Genomic DNA, 22,812 nt, shown 5'->3' with positions numbered 1-22,812 from the left:
TCAAAGTTACTTACCAATGGCACTGTAATATTAAGCTTGAGAATGTGTTGTATCAAGCTATAAATTTAGCTTTACGAAATCCATAATGAAAAATCTTCACCCCTCAAAATATTTCCCATGCCTCGAGCCTTGGCAAGGACTAGAAATTTCTCCTTGTAGAGAGAACACTCTCACACGAAAGTTCTTTAGAAGTCAAGGGAGACTCACCCTCCACAATAGCAAGTATTAGTCAAACAATGACTAAGATCTTAGGGTTTTCTCATAAGATGGAGACAATGTTTTGATACCAATATTGTAGCTTAGTTTACCTATACTTCACTTAAGTAAGGATAAGACACCAAGTCAACAAACAACCAAATACAGAGAGATCTTTCTACATTCCTCTCATTTCATTGTTTAGTAGCCTGTAGATAAGATCCCACCTCTCATCTTCCCATACAAATGAACATTACTCTCATGAAATATGATACCCCAATTGCATACATGCAAAAATCATAGCCTAAGAAATAGAGCCCTTGGGGAAGACTCCCCTTCAATATATTTACTTTATGTTTTAAAAAAAGGTAAGAATAAGACAATGCAAATATAGTACAGTACACAGTGCAAATATATAGGTAGTTTGTGTGCCATTGGACGTTCTCTATCCTTAGATTTGGTGTTAATACAATCAATCAGTCATAGCTATGCAAGCTCCTTGACACTACATCTCACTTAGCTTACAATTCACTTTAAGAAAAGTATAAACAGAGAGAGTAGAGGATCAATTAGAAGGTCGATCGTCTCCCAAAGCAGCTGGCTGCTGCTGGGATTTGAGCAAGAAGATCCATGGCGGCGCCACCTTCTAACGAGGTTCTACTTGTGAAATGGGGTCACCTGCATTGGAGGGGGCGGTTTGAGAAGTGTCGGAGGAGGAGTTCCAGGCGGCGGACAAGGACGTGGATCTTGACGTGAAGGTGGTTTGTTGATGGTCAGCTGCTGCAGAGACCTGCATGCCGACGATGGTTGGCTTTGTGGGTAGCTCCAAGATGTCTGATTGACTGCACAACATTGTGTACACTTTGGACATGGCTGGCCTTGCTTGTGCCCGTGTTTGGGTGCACAATAGGGCCACATGCACCACACGGATCACCTCCCCTTCATTCACGGCCATGCCTGTGTTGCTGCTGCTGCTCAGCTTTGCATCCAAAATTCGCGTTTGCTGCTGCCTCTCGTATAACGCCCAAGTCTGCGCCAGAAAAAATCTAGGTTAAACATGTAACAAACAGAATAGAAAAAATAACGAACCACAAGCCATACCCATTCTAACAGATGCTGCTTCTCCGATTCCAACATGCGCTCGATGACCTTTCTCCCACTCACTATCTCAAGCGCTACCAAACCAAAGCTATAGACATCGGCCTTCTCTGTTAGCTGCCCATTGATGGCATACTCTGGTGCAAGGTAGCCCCTTTTCAAATGCAAACAAGCACGAAATCTCAGTTTAACATATGGTTCAAAGTCTCAACATTAGCGACTTTGTAGATTGAGACCGTACAAGCAAATTGAAGAATATATCCTAGCGCTAAACTTGGCATTGTTTCAGAGAGTCTTCAAACCCTAGATCTACATATCTGGGAAGTGACTTTGTAGATTCTGCCCATACAAGTACATTGAAGAATAAAGCCTAAACTCTGCATTTTTATTTCAAGAATAGAGCCTAAACTTTGCATGTTTTTTAAAGAGATTAATTAGTACTACCTGCGCATTGCTTTACGGCACTGCCCTCACTTGTGCACAGTCTACCTTTTTGTACACTATTGCCACGTGGCTAGAGAGGGAAGAGAAGAGATGGTTTTAGAGGACATTAGAGTAGGCACTGCCCTCACTTGTGCACAGTCTACCTTTTTGTACACTATTGCCACGTGGCTAGAGAGGGAAGAGAAGAGATGGTTTTAGAGGACATTAGAGTAGATGCTAGAAAGCATGGCACATTGCAGAGGGAAAAACTTGTGCTTAATAGAATAGATAGATACATTGATTCTAAGGTTCAAACCCTAGACCTACACATCGTTGGACCAAGATGTCACCACTTGGGCGGCAAGAGCACACCAGACCAAGGTGTTACCACTTTGTAGATTGTGACAACTAAATTGAAGAATAAATCCTAAACTTTGCATTTTTGAGAGAGATTAATTAGTATATGTAGATGCCAGGCTTCAAACCCTAGACCCACACGTTGTTGGCTCTAGGTGTTACCACTTGGACAAGAGCACACCAGAAGCCTCAATATCTTCTTCTATCAATATATATATGTGTGTGTATATGCTATAAATTCTTGTACATTTGTACGCACACAATTTTAAGAAAGAACGATTAATACTATCTTTTAATAATATATAACTATATATATATATAAATATATAAATATATATGTATATATTTATATACATATATATGTGTGTGTGTGTGTGTGTGTAAATTCTAGTGCATTTGTAGGCACATTATTTTAAGAAAGAATGACCAAAATTATCTTCAAATTTGAATAATAAAATCAAGAGACTTACAAGGTTCCTGCCACGCCTGTTGTGAGGTGTGTAATATTATCTGCAAAAAACCTTTCTAGACCAAAATCAGAAATCTTTGGATTCAAGTTATTGTCCAAGAGGATATTACTTGTCTTGATATCTCTGTGAACAATTCGAACATGGGAGTCTTCATGAAGGTAGCTCAATCCCCTTGCTATGCCAACTATTATGTCAAATCGAGTTTTCCAATCTAAGGCATTTTGCCATTCATTTTGTCCAAAATCTGCATTAGATCACACTAAAAAATTAAGCGACTTCTAATTTGATGGATAAAATAAGCAAGTTATAAAATGGCATCATCATTTGATATTGAAATAATTACCAAATAGGAGTAAGTCTAAGCTTCGATTTGGAAGATACTCATAAATTAGTAGCCATTTCGATTCTTCCACACAACATCCTAACAATTGAATCAAGTTTCGATGTTGCACGCTAGTAATGAGGTTCACCTCATTCATAAATTCTATCTTTCCTTGACGACTCTTAGAAGAGAGCATTTTGATAGCCACTTCTCTCCTAGTCTTTAGTATTCCCTAAAAAGAAGTAGAATTATCAGGGTTTTTGGCATAATGAAGTAATGAATAAGTAGATTCAAAGCATGATATTAGTCTACAACTAAATAATTTGATGTTTGTGTAGAAATCCCATAAATCATATATTATATTTTAACCTTGCTAAACAACATAATAGCTTTTCTCTTATTGATTATTTATATCTGTGAGGAGAAATTTTATTTGCCATTATTAGTAGTAGCCAACAACATATTGATCATGAATCATGTCCTGTCATATTTGTAATCTCTATAAGGGTGGAAGAATGTTAACATGCTACACTTTTTTGTGTCCGAGATAGGTGCTAGTTAGCATGACTTTTTACAATGATTTTTGGATTCAAAGATGACCCACAATGCAAAATTTCTTATCATGCTATACATCATTGGAAATCTTTTGAAGAAGAGAATCTTCTTGTATAATCTCTGAAAAAATATAATTTTATTTGCAAAAAATTTACCACGTGCCTATTTTTTATGTTAGCAATACTAAAAAAGCACTGCTAAAAACCTTAAAAAGCGTAGCATGTTAACATGCTTCCATCCATAACATTATTTTCATCTTGAAATAAACTAATTAACAACAAAGTAATTTAAAAAATTAAGTCTTAGTAAACAAATGGTTGTAGTCTTAGTAATAAAGCAAATATGGGTGGTGTTCTAAATGAATTTGAAGTCTACTTTCCCCAACATATTTTTTTAGAATATTTATGAACTAAGTACATCATGGTTCAAGCATTGAGATTAGGTAAGAAGGGATAAACTCACAAATAGCTTCTTTGCTTCTCTTTATAGGTTATAGAGAGGACATAGTCTATAACTATTTGTTTCTGTGAATAACGACTTCATGATATGATCCACAAGAAGAAAGTTTACAATTAGATAAAGTAGGAGTTTAGAGGATGATACACCGTAGATTGATTATCTATGAATATAAATTTTGTAGAATCCATATCATATCTTTATATTTTCACAAGAGATATATTGTGAAACACTAAATGGAGGCGCTACTTGTAGATGGGACATTGCACATCCAAGTCATTAAACGTCTCATGTATCTCTCGAATACTCGGCTAAATATGTTTTTAGAGTGGGTGTGCTTAGTAGGTTCCCCAACAAGACTAAGAAAACCATTAGAGTCATGGTTGCGAGCAATCAATTCAAAAAAATAATGGAATACGATATCATATATGCTTTCGGTTGGAATCTTGGAATCTTTATATCTCTAAGGCCAATATTGATTCAAAAGAAATATGGTATTATGTTTTGGGTTCTAAGGACTCTTAATGTCACAATCTAGACTAAGCAATTGACTCATTCAAAATGTGTTATAGCTTCAAATTGGTTGAATACTAATCAAAATAATCCTCACTAAGAGACCTAGCAGGGATTTAATATTCACGTGATCACAAGATTTTTTGTGATAATAACACATGTGAACAACTTATTCACATGTTCTCATGTTACCGTTCACAAAATAACAGGTCACTTGCCATTTGGGAACCCCTTAAAAGCTTGGCTACACATGGGAATAAGCTATTCACATGTTCTCATGTTACCATCTTCACATAGTGGCAGGTCAGTGGCCACCTAAGAAGATTTTTTATGCCCGACAAAGATAATTTTTTTAGGCCCTTGTGAAAGCTTTGTGAATATAACATGTGAGCACAAGATTTTTTGTGTTATTAACATATGTTATTAACATGTTCACATGTTCTCGTTTACGTCAGTGAAATCCCTGAGACCTAGTGAAGACACTATCATAGCTTTTTGATAAACAAGATGAGAGAAGCTTTCCTTTTACCATCCATTAGGATCTCCCACATAGATTAATGTTGACTATATAAATGTACTAATAATATGGAACACTCGGGTCTTTACTTTAGCGTAAAGCTTTGGTTTTTATAATTCCACATGGTTAGCTATAGCTAATAAGTCTCGCATATTCTAAAGAGTCCATAGAAGTTCATAGAAGCCACAATCTCTCATAAGATGCAAAACATGCTTAGCTCTTTTTCATGGAGTGCTGTTGTTGGCATGTTTAATCAGGCAGACAGGTATCTTTGTTACATCATCACCTCCTCAAATATGCAATGATTCCTTCTTTTTATCTTGAAAAGGGAGGTGTAAATTACATCATCATACAATCTATATATTGGAGTGGAGACAAAGGTAGCAACACACACAGATGCAACAAGCAAGGAGAGTGAGACAGAGAAGCACAACACTCAAAGTAGATTGATGATGATAAGTGAAGTACTTTCAATGGTGTGCTTCTCTCTCTCTCTCTCTCTCTCCTTGCTTGCTACATATGTTTGTATTACTACCTTTATCTCCACTCCAACAAAAACGTCCTAAGGAGGGAAAAGGTACCCCAACCCATTATTATCCTACCTCCACACCTGTGTCCACAAATCACTACCATATTGGCTGCAAATCCCCCCTATAGTGCCAATGTGAACATATACAGTGATCATGTGGCTAATCAATACCCAAAAGGAAATAAGCCTAAGCTTTGTGTTCTTTATGTTGGATAAAGTATATGTTCAAATAATAATGCAATGACCCCAAATCATGTAATTTAATTTTTTCTCATCTTGACCTGTAAGAAGCATGTCATCAACATATAAAACAATGACCAATTTACTCCTCTTTACATAGAGGGTTTACATAGAGAGTACTCTTATTTAGACTACTACAAAAACCTTTTGTAACCAAGTATATATTTATCTTCTTGTACCATGTTTAGGAGCCTTCTTAAGGCCATATAAATCTTTTCTTGGCGTGCATACTTTAGACTCGTGACCCTTCTCAACAAAACTACAAGCCTTAGGTAAACCTCCTCATGTGAATGATCATTCAAGAAGGTCACCTTGATATCTAATTCATATGAATTCCAACCATAATGCATTGACAATGTAATAATACAATTGATTATAGTCTTACAAGATATCTAAATCATATGAATTTGAACCATAATGCATTGCCAATGTAATAATAAAAGAGATTATAGTCATACAAGATGTGGGTGGAAAGGTCTCATCATAATTTATGCCTTTCTCCTAAGAAAAACCCAACAAGCCTTGCCTTGTAAATGGTTAACGCTAACATTAGCTTTATACTTAAGATTATAAACTCACTTTGTACATGTTCACTTATTTGAGAACACTTCAACCTTACAAGATAGAGAAAAGAGGAAGAAGAATGCAAGGTTGTTACTTGCTTGCACCTTTATCCACTCTTAGTAGAGCTCTTAGCTTAGAAAATAACCCACCATAACATTATTATTCGTTACCTTAGTTTAGGGTAATGTAGAAATAAAATCCCAATTTAGGCATAGTGGATCGGATATGACTCTTTGTTTCTTAATTCAGATGATTATTTATGCACTAAGCGTTGATGTATAGAGAGACAAGAAACAAATAAGATATATGTAGAAGGAATATAGAGTCAGTTATGCATCTTTGTTTTGCAATTATGTATGCATACTGTGTAATGTTCTATAACCAGTGTGTTCATATGTTCAATAATGTTGCAATCATGTTTAATGTTGAATTCATAAACTTTGTGTTGGATTATCCACCAACACTTTTGGCGATCTTAATGCGATCGATTCCTTGCACATCCTCTAGTTTATGATTGGGACGTAATACAAGCTTTGTATGGAGATGGCATGGGTGGATGTTTTTCCTTTTCTTGTTAAGTTGCAAATTGTTTACTATCTTTTAGAACTTCCTTCAGTCCATATTTGTTGTCACTCAAACCTCGATGGCATTCGTCAATCCATATGACATGTTGATGTGTTCTCCTTATGTAAAGAGGTTTTGCCTATTCCGTATATCTATGTTTTGTTAATTTGTTTATAGTGTCTAGTTAATGGAGTCAAAGTGATCACAATTCATGGGTTTCCACTCTAGATCTATTAGAACATCTTCCATTTTTTGCATTCAAGTCAATTTTATCACTTCTATGTCATTATCGAATAGTCTTCCCCATCTCTATGCTTAATTGGATGTGCAAGAGTAACTTCTTCTACAAGAAGAGTGTGGAAATGACTCTTTTTAGTCTAATATTTGTTGTTGGATTATTCATTTACAATGGAATAGACCTAGCATTATGATGCTTTGCTAGGCGCGTCACACCTTGTAGCACTAGATAGTCTATGGGAGAATGCCCCCAAGGATGAGGACTATGAGAGTTTGCTAAAGAAGACAAAGTACCTACTGATGAGGATGATGAGATTTAATGAAGATGTTGGTGTTGTAGAAGGTACAATCAATGAGCATTCAACGGATAGCGAGCACACACACGATCACAACCGAGTTCACTCATCGGTACCTATCAGCTAGTGTGACTTGAAACCTATTTGTTTTTGGACTGCTACTTGTCAGGTTAGGTGTATATTTATTCTTCACATGTCATCCAAAGTTTCTAACTCCAATTGATCCCACCATTAATAGATTTGATGGGCTAGTGAAAGCCACTCAAAGATTGGAGCATAGTTTAGGGGGATAGCTCAAGATCAAAGAAAGAGAAGAAAAAGAGAGACAAAGATTCCTTAGAGGATGACACCTTGGATGATAAATTGGATGTGGAATCACATTTATAATCCAAGAACAAGAGAAAATCCCGAAGTTAGAGATAATTAAAGAACAACTAGTGGTGTTAGTATGGGCTAAGATTTAGGGTACAAGTGTAGGAGCTAGATTTAGACTATGATTGGATGTCTGGTGCACAAAGTTTTTAAATCAAGGTCACACCAAGGAGGAATGTAAGCTTACTTCCTAGTGTGCTATATGTCCGACCACCACTTATGTTATGGAGACTTACCATACAATGACAAAGTGCATCCTTTAGAGCATTTGGCAGAGTAAACCCAGGGTGCAGTTCTAGTGCAATAGATAAAACCAATCAAGTGCTATATGTCCGACCACTTATGTTATGGAGACTTACCATACAATGACAAAGTGCATCCTTTAGAGCATTTGGCAGAGTAAACCCAGGGTGCAGTTCTAGTGCAATAGATAAAACCAATCAACCATGTCACAACAGGAATACCACAGTGTTGGCAAACCCATCTAGTGGTAGACTACCGCCAAGCATATCTGTTGGGCAATAACTCAGGATCTTTTTCTTGTAACAACCTTGTAACTCTTCTCTCCAAAACAGGTAGTTCCAGGGAAAATGTAAAGAAAAGAAGTGTGGAGAGTGAAGGGGAATATGGAACTATACGGGCTAGGCTTTACTCAAGAATACATGGATTATCGACATAGTTATTCATTCTTTGTACTTTGCAATTCTAATTGACTCTTAAGTTGTGTCAGTACTTTCTGTGTTGAACTGTATGTTTACTTATGTATAAGTCTGCACTCAATCATGTCCGGAAGTGACTAATTTTTGGAGATAGGATTAGGAACCATGGTAAGGATTGTACTAGATGTAGGAACTAATTGCTGCTCTATTGTAACCAACTCCCTTGGCCTAGGTAGATCGGTGGCGCAACGCACTAGTGGTGGCCTATCTTGTTGGGCACAGTTCCATTATTCGTGTCTCCTCTAGAGGCAACTAGGTGGTCTAGAACCATGCAAGTGCTGTGTCTTGGCAAAAATTTGACACATTTGGCGATCCTATTGGGGAACAACATGTCAGGTAGAGAATAGAGAGATAAAGGCTAGCGCAAAGGTGAATTCATGCACGATCAATAGGGTAAACTAGCCAAAAGAAGCCCAAAAAAAGGCACACACTAACTAGGGTTAGGAATGCTAACCAAATAGGCATAAGAGAACAATGTATCAGGAATGAAGAACTAAGCAAGCTCAAACAAGGAAATGCAGTACCGCCACCATAGACAAGCTGAAGTCGTAGAACAAGAAGCACCACTGCACTGTCCTCTACGTCGACCAAGACGATTGGCAAAAATAATTCCATAATAGCTTGAAAGACTGATTCCAGAACAATAGAGAAATCACGAACAAAATCATCAGTAAACGGGAAATGAATCCACAGTAGCACGAAATACTAATTCCGAAACCACTAAGGAGGCTGGAAGCTCAGGGAGGGGAAGAATTGGCAGTGGGGGTAGGATCTCTCAAATACCCCAAATTCAAAGGCAAGAGTGAGGAGGAACTAAATGCTCACATCTTTGCTTTTGAAACCACTTCCAAGGAAACAGAGCTCGCCACAAAGGACGTATTAGATTACTTGGGCAAATGGAGATATTTTGGAAATTTGAAATTGGATGAATTTCATAAAATTTGGGAAAATTTTACAACTTTGGGAGATTGAATGATCAAACATCGGATGGTTTTTTGTGAACCTCGGATCCAAATCTCATAGTTGGCTCCCTTGAATTGTGTTTGCGCAACTTGGAGAGGATGGACATGCATGCAATTGGGGACATAGCTACTAATAGGGTCTAAGAAAGAAACAATGTTCCATTACTAAATGCTCTAAACTCAAGTAGTTCCTTGGATTGTCATTATGCTTCAGAAGGTAAGGAACCTCTCCAGAGGGATGGGTCTATAGTTTATTACAAGAAAGTGTCACTAATACAAAGTGAGGGGATATAAATGCCACAACTTCTACTACAGAGACTACAGCAAGCACTGCCTCCTCGTTTCGTAAATTGCCAACGAACTTGCTACTACAACTAGATAGCTATGCATCAGAGAATAAAATTCGGTACTTATTTGCATACCTTTCTCTACTTGTTGCAAGAGGTTTCTTCAAGACATGTTAATTATGCTTCTTGATGGTAGGGCACACTCATGAGGACATTAATGTAATATTTAGCATGTTTTCTGAGAAATTGAGAGTGGATAAAACATTGACTTTTCCACATCTAATGGATACATTTAGATGATCTTCCAAATCCAAGCCAGCACCATTTCTTCTTAAAAGGATTCCCAACTTCAAGAGTTTTGTTGATGGTTATCTTAATGATGGACAAGACATGCTTGTGGGTCATTCTAAACCATTGCAATTTTGTTTCTTCATGCTTGAAGAAAAACCAATAACGCAATACAAAGTACATCCCAATTCACTTGATTGGATACCTACTAGGAAAGGAGGCATTGAGTTGTGGAAGTAAGGTTTTGATGGACAACCACTTCTTCCAACAGGGTTTCCAAACATGCTAGCAATGGCTGAATTTGTAAGGGATCACTTGCAAAGTAATGGCAGGCATAAAGGACTACATTAGGTTTTGGGAGAAGCGTGCAGATAAAAGGGGTGTGACAACATCATATGAACCCTATATTAGACCAATCATAGATTACTAGAAAAATATGCTAGAGTAGCTTGATCATCTAATTTTATCAGAGACAAGACTTTACTCAGAGTTTCGGCCAAAGACACAATTGGCAGATCATGTGGATAACTTAGATCTCGGGGGGGGGGGGGGAGGGGGGGTCACTCATAAATATATAAGCATAGCACATGGGTTCAACAGAAGGGGTTTTTAAAATCCCTTTTTTAGACATTTTTTACATATAGAAGGGTATTTACATACTGAATTAAAAAAGGTTGTGTTTTATTCATGAAAAATTTACAGATAAGGTGTTTTTAAATTAGGCCTTGAACGCACGTGATAGAGAGAGTTTACATTATAAATAATGAACCCCCTGAGACTTTGATAGGCACAATAATGAGTTCATAGGCTATGAGGAATGGAACAATCACTATTGTGGTCCTTTAAGTGGTAAGCCAAGGAAAGAGTCTAGCCTGATGATAGATGTTAAGAAAGGAAACTTTTTCTTGGTGAGGCCATCTCATCCAATTAATCCTATATGGCTTGGTGTTGCCCAATCAGAAATTGAGATAGATGCAACATCACCTAATTTCAATAAGGTACTAATGCAGTGTTGGGCACCTTGTGCTAACAAAAAAAGTACTAAGTGATGCAAAAGTCTATGAGGATTGTCAGAGAAAGTTTTGGGTAGAGAATAAGAAGGATCCACAAGTTTGGGAACGTATTGATGCAGTTGTATGGTCCTGGATGTCAAAAGTCACAAATACTAAGAGGATTAAGATTCCATAGAATGTGCGTACAAAAGCACAAGAAGGCTTGCTTAGCAGTGGAGACTTGCAAATCTCTTGACTTATCTGGTAATGTGTTCTTAAATTTACATTTCTTAAATTCTATGTAATTTCTTGTACATATTTTGAAAAAAAGGTCTTTCATTGATTTTATTGATGGTGTAGGAAAGCATTATAAAACCTTGATAGAATATATATTAAAAGGTGTTTATAAACACCACCCATTTGTGTGATTATCAACTTGTATTAAAATCCATCGTCCCCCTAAAGTGTTCATAATGACCATGCCCATGTCCATGAGTAATTATACCAATTAGAGACACTTGTAATTGCTAAGAAGAATCAGTGTCCTTTGACTTCACCCGAAGTCTTGGGATTGCTGTTTTCTTTTGGTCCATGTTGCCATGAATTATGCATAAGTATTTGCTAGAATCCATCTCAGAGGACCTGTACCATGTATAATAAAGGTTCCTACAACTCTATTGCTATATAATATGCTTATTTCTTTCCTCCATAAGTATATTGCGCTCCTCTCGACACTTTATGGCTGCCAGTTGTGCGTGCCTTTATCCCAATACACAAACTGCATTTGGAGAACTCGCTACTCTTGACCAAGGAAACATTCTTAAAGTCCTCATTCCATATTCTACTAAAAGAAGAACTAGAAATATTTTCTAAACCCAAATGGAATAGGCCTTTGTTTATCTCACGTTGGATACCTACCTTTTTATATACTTCAAGTATTACCAATTGAGTCTCTCTAGAACCATCCATGGTTCTACTTTTGTGACGCATACGCTCTGAGTTATTTTCCACAAACTCTTGCATAAGAGCCCTTCCCATACATGTGTGCTCCCTATTCCTCCTCATGATTCCTGTATTTCCATGCATATATTGTTGTGCACCATTCTCAAACTTCTCCTATATCTGTAAAATTATGTTTTTTGTACTCCATGTATCTCCTACCATGCTCTGCAACATACCTCCACACCATTCACCCTAAATTTGTAGCTTGCCTTTCCATCCGTGTCACACGATGCAAAGCCATAGAAAACATGTCATACACATAGTTTGTGCTAGATTCTAGAGGGTTGCCCCAAAAATTATTTCAAATTCTTATTAACATATCATTAGGAACTCAATGGAGTCTTTTTGGGCCCTTTAATTTGCCATGAGGTTATGGAAACGTTTAACTTTTTGACAAATAGGAGCCTGCCATGTAAGCAAAAACCAATGGTTTGTAAGAGAGGTGTAAGAGTGGTCAAAGGGTGCACTTTTTCCCCCAAAAAGGGGAGGGGGCAATTTTACAATTTTTGGACCTCCATAACTTCTACATACAAGCTCCGATTTGAGCGGAGATTACAGATCCGTGATCTACTCATCAAGAGCTTTCCATAGATATGTTACATGATATGGTTTTATCCGCTAGATTTTAAATTCCATTTTCCCTCCAAAATTCAAATTCGAATAAAGTAGCCGTTTTGAAGCTTCTAATTAGAAAACGTTTCTTCTTAAGAGAAAAGGTTTGACTCCCTTAAACTGCCAAATAAAAGGGCCCAAGAAGACTCCATTGAGTTCCTAATGCTCGATCAGCATGCTGACAACACTTGCACTCACAAATAATCAATCGAGGAAACTCGTAGCACTTATTCCATTGACATTCTGAATATTGATGTTGGTAGCTCTTTTTTCTCGGGGTGAAAGTGTACCTTTGTTTCCTTGAAGATGAAACATCTTTTGTGTCGATACACCATTCAAAACATTATGTATACTGTCATCATGTTCCATGGGCACATATCTCTGCGCAATGGGGTTCCATCTAACATGGTAATTTGCTTGATTGGCCACTTAACGAAGCTTACACTACCAATCTCTTGTGTAGTTCTTGTTGAGGTAGTAGTCCTTATGTTCTGGTTGTTCTTCTCTATTTTCCCACACCTAAACAATCCTCTCCCAAGGTAGCAAAGTTTATGGAATCATAGGGATAAATATATAAGATCACACCCTTCCCAATGGTCTCTGTCATGCTATCATTCCACAAAGCCACCTTTTTCTCTCTCCAAGAATCACAAATTTTGTTATCATTTTCCACTGAGGAAATAAGCATTGCCTTAACATAAGGGGACATGGAATCACTTTCTATAGTCTCTTCACCCGTGGCCTCCTCCAAATATGCACCAACACATTGGAGAGAGGTCTTAGGCCATTTGACAACACTCCAAATTGGAGAGAGGTCTTAGGCCATTTGACAACACTCCAAATTGCTTCACCAATTGTCATTGCATCCAGTGGAGAAAGGTAATAGCACATCATTATTAATACCCTTTTCCATTATCACCAATACATTGTTTATCCGTATTTTCACACCATTGCAATAGCCCTCTGGGTCAATTACACATATACTGCCAAAACTTCATTACCCACTAGCATCTTCATTTTGTCCCCACCTCTAAAAGCCATGGTCCTTGTTTATTTTGTAAAGAAAACTAAAATCAGATAAAGCACTCATACATCCCAAATAAATTCAATAAACATTTTCAAGACAAGAATTCACTAAATTAAAAGGGATAATGGTAGTGGTGCCATCATCCTCATAATCAAATTGATGTAAGGGGGGATAGAGGCATCACTGCCATTTCCCTTGCATACATTTCTTGGACGGGAGAATGGCACCACTACCTTGAGGAGAATGGGAGTAGTGCCACACTCCCTTGATTGTAAGGGAGAATGGCAGTGGTGTCATTCCCAAGGGAGAATGGTAGTGGTGCCATTCTCCCCTTCAATCAAGGTGATGGGAGACCTTGAGAATGGCACCACTGCCATTCTTCCTTGAATGTAAGGGAGAATGGCAGTGGTGCCATTCCCCCCTTCAAGGTGATGGGATGAGAGGCCTTGAGAAAGGGAGTGGTGCCATTCTTCCTTCAACGTAAGAGAGAATGGAACCACTGTCATTCTCTCCTTCAAGATGATGGGAGGCCTTGAGATTCTCAACAGTTCCATTCTTCCTTGAACGTAAGGGAGAATGCTAGGATTTCTCTTGACCGCTTCAAGGTGATGGGATGGGAGGCTTTGAGAATTGCAGTGGTGCCATTCTTCCATTTAAGGTGATGGGAGGCCCTGAGAATGGAAGTGGTGCAATTCTTCCTTGAATGTAAGAGAGAATGGCAGCACTACCATTCTTCTTTGAATGTAAGGGATAATGACAGCAGTGATGCCATTCTACTATACATAGATCAAGTTAGTGGGAGACATGCACCACCGTCACTCATTCATTATTGAATATGATGGGAACCATTGAGAATGGAACCACTCGAATACATGAATTTGATTATGAGGAGAATGGAACTATTGCTATTTTACCCTCCAAACAAAGTAAGCAAGGGGAATGGTAGAAGTGCCATTCTCCGAGAGTAGAAAGACTAATGAGGGGGAAGAATGGTAGTGGTGTTATTCTTCTTATATTACTTGAAATCCACTGGCATTCTTCCTTTCTTTCATTATAATAGATTAGGGAGAATGGCACAACTTCCACTACAAGACAATGCTGCCATACACGCGTTTCATACACGCGATAAATTACGAGCGCGTGTATGGTCGCGCTTGTATTTGAATAGAATCGGGCGCGTGTATTTTAGCATTTAAGTCCGCGTGTATATTTGCATTTATCAACGCGTGTATAAACGCGTTTATATACACACAGTAATACACGCATCTATACACGGTAATATTCATGGATTAATACACGCTATCATACATGGATTAATACACGCCACTATACACGGATTAATACACGCCACTATACACGGATTAATACACGCATGGCAGAGAAAAACTGAAGAAAAACTGAATTCCTTTACAAAATTAAAAACTATTTTCTTTAAACCATCTCATGGTACATTACAGTATACATCATTACACAATCCCACTACATGCATTTACAACAATGAAATATATTCAAAAATAAATCATGCATATGAGATGATAGAAATGTCATCAATTTAGAACGTACAGTGAAACGGATTGGTTAGGGTTCGATCTCATCTTCAATAAGATCCATCCTTGCCAAACGATCAACATCAATATCCATTTGATCAATTTGTAAGGCTACGATTAAATTTATTCCACTATCGATATTCTGTACTCCATTGATAATGGTATGGATGTCCTGATCATCCTCATCAACATCACCATCATCCTCAATGGTAGGGTCATTCTCATGATCATGAGAAATGGCATGCTCATTCTCATTATCATGATCATCTCTTATTTCTTGATCATCGATCACAACATCTTCAATGGCATGTTCGACATCATCTTCATTGCGGCTTGTTACATCCTTCATATGCTCCATATCAGTGAATGTATTATACATCACTTTGGAACGTGGTGCAATAGGGATGACGTACCACCATTTGATGTCATGCACCATTGGTAGATAGATAACCTACTCAAATACACATAGTACAGTAATTAATTAGCATATCAAAAGTCAAGGGGTATGCGAGCTTAGATATATATGTACATGAAACACATTAGTAAAAAAATGCATACCTGCTCACATTGTTGTGGCAATACGAGCCTATCTTTCTTTGTTTGCCAGAACTTTGTAGAGTCAATAGTTACATATCCACTTGCATGGTGTTTTATCGTTGCATCAGGCCCTTTTTCCACCACGTTCATTTGCCATTTGACATCCAAAACATACACAAAGAAGCGACGAAAGTCAAGCCTAAATATGTCTTGGATTATGCCACAATAATCATCCATTTTTCCATTAGCTCCCTCAAAGCTACTAATGACAGCGCAATCTTGTGTATTTCTCTTTTCATCAATTCTTTGTGTTCGAAAATGCTTGCCTTCACACCATATAGCATTGAACATAGTGCACTGGACCAAAATAGAAGCAATATTTGTGTAAGCAATGTGAATAAATATTAAAAGCAAATCACTTACAACTAATGCAAAACATTAGTTCTATGTACCTTTGACATGCATCCTCGTGCATACTCCCATTCTTCCGCCGTGATATGCAGCCCCTCGTCGCTCTCTGCTCTCTCCATTTCCTCATGCAACCAATCAACATGGATATCATTCGGAAGTGTTGCTAGATGCTTAGGGTACGCCTTCCGAGAGCCATGTTGCCTCCGAAAGAGAGCACTTTCTGCTTGCCTTTTTGTCTTTGCATCCTCATATCTTGTAACCCATCTGCTCATCACATCACTATTAAGGATACAAGTGAAATTGAGATCATCAATCAATGTTCTGTCAATTACTTTACTCTGTCCTTTTCCTTGAGGCACAATAGAGGTCATCCTCAAGTCCTCTTCATTGCTCCATAGTCGTGGCAAAGAGCTGTCCACCTGACCAAGAAATTCTGAAATATATACAAGAGACTCTTGTATCAACCAACCCTCGGCCATGCTTCCTTCAGGCCTTGCACTTTGCCTCACAAAGTCTTTTAAGGTCTTCATGAAGCGCTCTAGGAAGAACATCCAACGTGCATGCACAGTACCACATAAAGCGATTTCGTCCACTAAATGCACAATGAGATGTAGTTGACTTGTGAGAATGGTTCGCGGAAAAGTCTCCTCTACCAAACAAACCACCTCCACTGCCATAACACGCGCATCATCCAACGTGGCTGGTCAATTGCTTTTGAACTAACATATCTGAAAAATAAATAAATAGTACGTTATACCTCATGTACGTTCATTTTGCAAGGTATAATGAAGGGTGATATGACATGGGTTTTACATACCTCACAAGCTCGCCCATCTTATAAATACATTTTTTCAAGCTCTTATTTGCACAATGGTCGATGCTAGTAGGTAGTATAAACTGCGCACATAAGAGCACATGTATGTATGGTTTATGGCATTACAAAATTTAATTTCAACGTACGTACTGCAAGACTTGGAAAACACTTACTTGAAGCATCTTGTGCCAATCATGGGACTTCAACCCATATAGTTGCTCAACGCCTCTTTTCTTAGTGGTTGTAAAGGCTCCCTTCAATGATCTCATGCATCCAGTGGGAGTACACAAAGTGGTGATGGCCTGCTTTACCTGCTTCTCCTCTTTCTTTGATATAATCCATGGTGCAGGCAGAAGACGAACGTGCCCACCCACCTCTCGTGGCCAAGCTTGACGCATACGTCCTGCGACCCGCAAGTCCTCACGTATGCTAACATTGTCTCGTTTACCAATAATATATTCCCAAATACCAGATCCCACATTCTTGAAGATGTGCATGGGATCAAGAAGATGGTTGATCTTAAGATGGGTCCAATATGGCAGCCGAAAAAAAATGGAGTACCTACACAAGGGATTGCTCTATGTGACCTTTAATCCAATTAGAGACTACACAAAACAAGATTGAGAAAACATTAATTACTATACCTGTTCATGCCATCTGGAGGAAGAATAGTTGTAGACTCCCAAATACGCTTCCAATCTTTTGCACGAAGTGTTTGTGGAGGAATGTTACTCTTACTAGCAACATATTTAGGATGATCTGAGGGGAGAAATCGATGATGATTATCAAATATAGTCTTACACAAACCGTCAGCATACTCATGTACTAACGAAGGGCCACAAACAGGACATGCATGTTTACCCGATGTTTTCAAACCTGTTAAAATATAAATAAAAGTTAGAATAATAAAGTCAATATGTATAATTAATATATATAGCCAATAGTAATAGAGTAGGGAGGTAATTAGAATTCTTACCAGAACAATCGTTGTATCCTGGAAAGTCATGCTTTGTCCACATCAACACTGCTTTTAAGTCAAAGTGTCGAGAGGAGGGAGGCCTACTAATGTCCACCACCGCAACACCTCTCCATAGTTCCTCCAACTCATCAATCAATGGTTCAAGATAAACATCCATATGCTTGACTTTATGTTTCCCTGGAATTAGAAGGGATAACATAAGATGTCCCTTCTTGATCGCCATTGATGGTGGAAGGTTGTAATTCACCAACACAACTGGCCACACGCTGTATGCGGTGCTTTTGAAACCAAATGGATTCACTCCATCCATACCCAGGCCAAGTCTCAAGTTTCTGGGCTCTGTTTTAAAGCTGGGCCACTCATCTTCAATATGCTTCCAAGTAGGAGTGTCTGCGGGAATTCTCCACATGCCATCATCCGATCGATGTGAGGAATGCCATGACATGAGCTTTGCTATGGATTTGCACTTGAACATGTGTTTGATGCGAGGAATTATAGGAAAGTGTCGCAAGACTTTACGAGGTACATCAAAACTCTTCATATCTGTTCTGTACCTTGCTTCACCACAAGTGGGACAATGTAGAGCCTCCTTATGCGTCCCACGAAAGAGAATGCAATCATTGACACATGCATGTATGCGATCATAATCCAGTCCTCCAAGAGATGTCACATAGCGCCTCGCTATGTCTCTTGAGGTGGGTAGTCTATTTTCCTTTGGAAGCATGTTTGATAATAGCCTGCATCCAATATCATCAATTATAATTAGTCTTAAATCCTAAACCTTAAACCACTAATTCAAATTTGTAAGTAAGAATGCTTACTTCAATAATGCGTCAAGACTTGCATTGCTCCATCCATAAACTGTTTGTATATTGAGTAGTTCAAGTGAAGCACGTAAAACAGAGAATGTGCACCCTTCAAACACCGGTGTCGATGAAGCCTTGTAAAGATGCTCTTGTTCTATATCATCGTCGTCCATACCTTTGGGATCATCCTTAAAAAGATTCCGCACCATATCATCAAGCACCTCCTCTTCCACAACTTCGTGGGGTGCAGGGCTATTGTCATCCCTTTCCCACTCATCTCTGACAATAGATCTCGAAGCTCCAGCATCATCTCGTCGACGCTTTGCGTGCTCTCGTCGCGCGTAGGGTACCATGTTAGGGTGTGGTACTGCATCCTGCTTCAATTAGAGTTTATATATTATAACTCTATTAATTTAACTTGGATACCATGAGTCATTTGAATACCATCAATTTACATCTACTCACCTCTAAACTTGTTTGATTCCATTCTCCATACATGGAGATGTGATTCAAGGTAATTCGACGTGCTCGTACAATGCATCCTTGACATCGATTACACATACATTTGATCCGTTGTCCCAACCACACATCGTGATTACGATGACGCATTGTCTCATCTTCCCCAGAACTGCTTGAAGAGGTTGATGACATCCTATGTACAAACCAGAAAACACAAAATCATAATATGTTTTTAATGAAAGTATAAAAATCGCGTGTATTGACGCGGCTATTTCCTAAAAATTACGTGTATTAACGTGGCTATATCCTAAAAATCGCGTGTATTAACGCGGGTAATTCCTGCAAAACGCGTGTATAAACGCAGCTAAAATATCATACACGCGAACATACACGCGTTTATAAACGCGACGGTCTGTTTAAACTAAAAATAGCCTGCCTTCCCCAAATATAGATTTTGAACTAACATATCAACACTGCTTTCATTTTCGCCTCTTCCAACAGTAACGAAACCTAAGTGCAAGGAGGGAGCAGAGAAGGAGCACACACGGGAGGAAACCGAGCAAGAAAGAAGACTCACTTTTTCAGAGGTGAGTCAGTTTGTCCTGTGCCTTGTCTCTTTCCTCAGATTTGTATATGCTATTTGCTCTTTGCTTTTTGGGTTTGTCTCCGTCCTTTTGCTTCTGTGCACATGATTGGGTGAATGATTCTGACAGGGGCGACAATGGTCCTTTTATAAGGACACTTTGTCTTTGTTGGAGGTCGGTCCTTTTGAAAAAAAAATTTCGCAGGTCGCGTGTAGAAACGCGTGTACTCTGTCTGCAGAGTCTACACGCGTTTTTTGACGGGTGTATACACGCGTTTGTGCACGGGTGTATACACGAGACTGCGTTTCAGAATTCATGATTTGTAGGCAACACAACTGACTTGAATGATGATATTTGTGTGAGTCAAGAGACAGCCCATGATGTACATGAAGATGTTTGTTGCAGGTTCTTTATGGATATTCCAGGTTCTTCATCCGATCCATTTGCATACAGCAATTGGCTGATGGAGATGCTGAATCATTTTGGGCACCGTCCTGGTCCGGTTGAGCTTACAGAGTATATGTATGCCCATCCCCCTCCTTCCCTGCCTGGTGTCTATACCCCTACCGCGAGTATCCAGGGCACTCCAGTGCCGTCTATTCCTCCGAGTCCGACGAGACGGCATGCAGCTTCTCCTCTTCCACGTCCACCGAGGAGACATACCTCGTCCCAGACACACTCACGTACACCCTCACAGCCACCATCACGTGCTCCCTCAGAGCCACCGTCACGTCAGGGCTCACAGCCACCGTCACGTAGACAATCCCCTAGTCGTGACTCCACCCGCAGCAGTAGGAAGAGTGGGAGTGGAGGATGCGGCGGGTGCTTTGGTGGGGGAGGTGGGGGAGGTAGTAGGGCACGCGGTGAGAGAGGAGATAGAGGGAGAAGAGTTAGAGGAGACAGTTCGGAAGAGGAGGAGATGAGAGAGATGGAGAGAGTGGTCTGCTATGATGTGACGGATAGGGGCGGGATAGTGATGGGATGCGAGGGGGAGGGAGGTAATGGAGTACATGCGTGGGGTAGTATCAAACTCATATAGAAATTGTTTTATTAAATTGAAAGATCAAAATAGCCGATTAGTTGGGGAGGTGATAGAGGCTGTACATAGTCGGTACCCCAATCCCCCACATGCTACATTCTCGGATGTATGGGGAAGGACGCGAATAAGGGAGATCTTAAGTAATAAAAGATCTCACCTTAAAAAACTCGCGTACGATGACCGGCTAAATGTAGCTGTGGGTGGCTATCCTGCCGAGAAACCTGCCACCACTGCGCACAAACGCGAGTGGAAGGAGGCAAAGAAACGAGCAGAGGGTGGCGTGAAGAGTAGGCAGCATGTGGAGGCACGACGGATCCAGATGGAGACCATTGGATTTTCGTATTTCGGATCTGGCGGCGTCGAGTCATGGGAGGCAGAGTTTGTATCTTGCCACTTTATTTGATTGTTTACTTAATTCATTGATTCTATGATTGTTTTAATCTTACAAATTGTGTTGATTATGATACAGCGAGACGGGTTACGGGGAGGAAGCCCACAACCCACGATACTGCGTATGCTCGCCGGCATAGCAGACGTGACACGTGGGCCATCTTCAGATCCGAGGGACGTATTACGGATGCACAGTTTGAGATGGCCATGAGACCATACGGTCGACAGGTACTTGAAAATTCTAAACGAATGATTTTGGTTTATTGAATTACATATATATATACTTATATACTATATATTACTTGAACAGGCACAAGCTGCTGATGATCCACCCGCCGCCACTGCAGAGGGTGGATGTGAGCACTACTCATCGGACATTCCGACCGATGTGAGCTCATCTGAGCATGGAGGGAGCACCGAGTCATCATCTGGGTCTGAGTAGTACTCAGACTTACAGTATCACATTCCATATTGAGGATGTGGTTGTATATATTTTTTTGTAAAGTGAAGCCATGGGCTACTTCGAGATATGGACTCCCTTGTATACATATATGAAATTTTGATAGTAATATTGAATCGTGAATCGATAGTATTACATTCATGTCTGTCTTGAATCGTGTATTGACAATGTATGCATTCATATCGTTCTTGTCTTAATCTCCCTCGTGCATATGTTCTTCGTGGATGGTCTAATGCACAAAAAAAAAAAAATTCCAGAGAGTGTTATTGGATGCTGGAATGCTGGAAGAGTATTCAGGCACCAAATAGCACTCTCTGGAATTTTTTTTTGGCTCTCTGTTCGCGTGTATAAATGCGTCAGAACTGCTAAAACTCGCGTGTATATACGTGGATAATCTGTAAAATACGCGTGTATTTATGCGTCAAAACTGACAATTACGCATGTATAAGCGCATCTAAATTAAAGAAACACGTGTATAGACGCAGGTATCAATGCGTCTGAGTACATTTGAACTGAACAGAATGCGGCTATACACCCGTGTATAAGCGCGTCTAAATTAAAGAAAGGCGTGTATAGCCGCATGTATCAACGCGTCTGTAAAAAGAACGCGGCTATACACCCGTGTATAAGTGCGTCTGAGGGGTCCTATACACGCGCTTTTACACGCATGTCTGTGGCCGCGATCATACACGCGCTGGTACACGGGCCCGCTACTTTTTTTCACAAGTCATTTTTAGCGGCTAGGAGCGCGGGTATGAGCCCGATCCCTTGTAGTGTTCCATTCTCCTTCTCAAATTTGAGAGAGAATGGCAGTGGTGCCATTCTGTTTTTCATAGATCAAGCTTGTGCAAGAATGGCACCAATGCCATTCTTGCTAGAATGTAAGGGAGAATGGTTGTGGTGTCATTCTCCCCTTCAATCAAGATAATGGGAGGCCTTTAGGATGGCACCACTACCATTATTCCTCAAATGTAAGGGAGAATGGCAGTGGTGCCATTCTCCCCTTCAATCAAGGTGATGGGAGAATGGCACCACTGCCATTCTTCCTTGAATGTAAGCGAGAATGGCAGTGGTGCCATTATCACCTTCAATCAAGATGTTGGGAGGCCTTACGAATGGCACCACTTCCATTCTTCCTCCAATCCGAGGGAGAATGAGACAGTGGTACAATTTTTCCCTTCAATGATGG

General features: G+C 39.4%; 1 protein-coding gene across 1 annotated transcript in view; it reads right to left on the bottom strand.

The window, feature by feature from the left end:
* Nucleotides 1-440: 440 nt before the first annotated feature.
* Nucleotides 441-22,812, bottom strand: part of LOC147618245 (cysteine-rich receptor-like protein kinase 2) — a 94,997-nt gene continuing 72,625 nt past the window's right edge. The window contains exons 5-8 of the mRNA XM_086775216.1: nucleotides 2,887-3,097; nucleotides 2,544-2,787; nucleotides 1,297-1,447; nucleotides 441-1,225 (exon numbers count right to left, since the gene is read on the bottom strand). Of these exons, the coding sequence (XP_086631342.1) occupies nucleotides 842-1,225; nucleotides 1,297-1,447; nucleotides 2,544-2,787; nucleotides 2,887-3,097 (990 nt within the window). The 3' untranslated portion in view covers nucleotides 441-841. The remainder of the gene's footprint in view (nucleotides 1,226-1,296; nucleotides 1,448-2,543; nucleotides 2,788-2,886; nucleotides 3,098-22,812) is intronic.

Source organism: Cibotium barometz, chromosome 35, assembly GCF_041138505.1.
Source record: "Cibotium barometz isolate CiBa-2024 chromosome 35, ASM4113850v1, whole genome shotgun sequence".
NCBI classification, from domain to species: Eukaryota; Viridiplantae; Streptophyta; class Polypodiopsida; order Cyatheales; family Cibotiaceae; genus Cibotium; species Cibotium barometz.
Note: the sequence above shows the minus strand (reverse complement) of the source record. Positions and strands in the feature narration are given on the sequence as shown.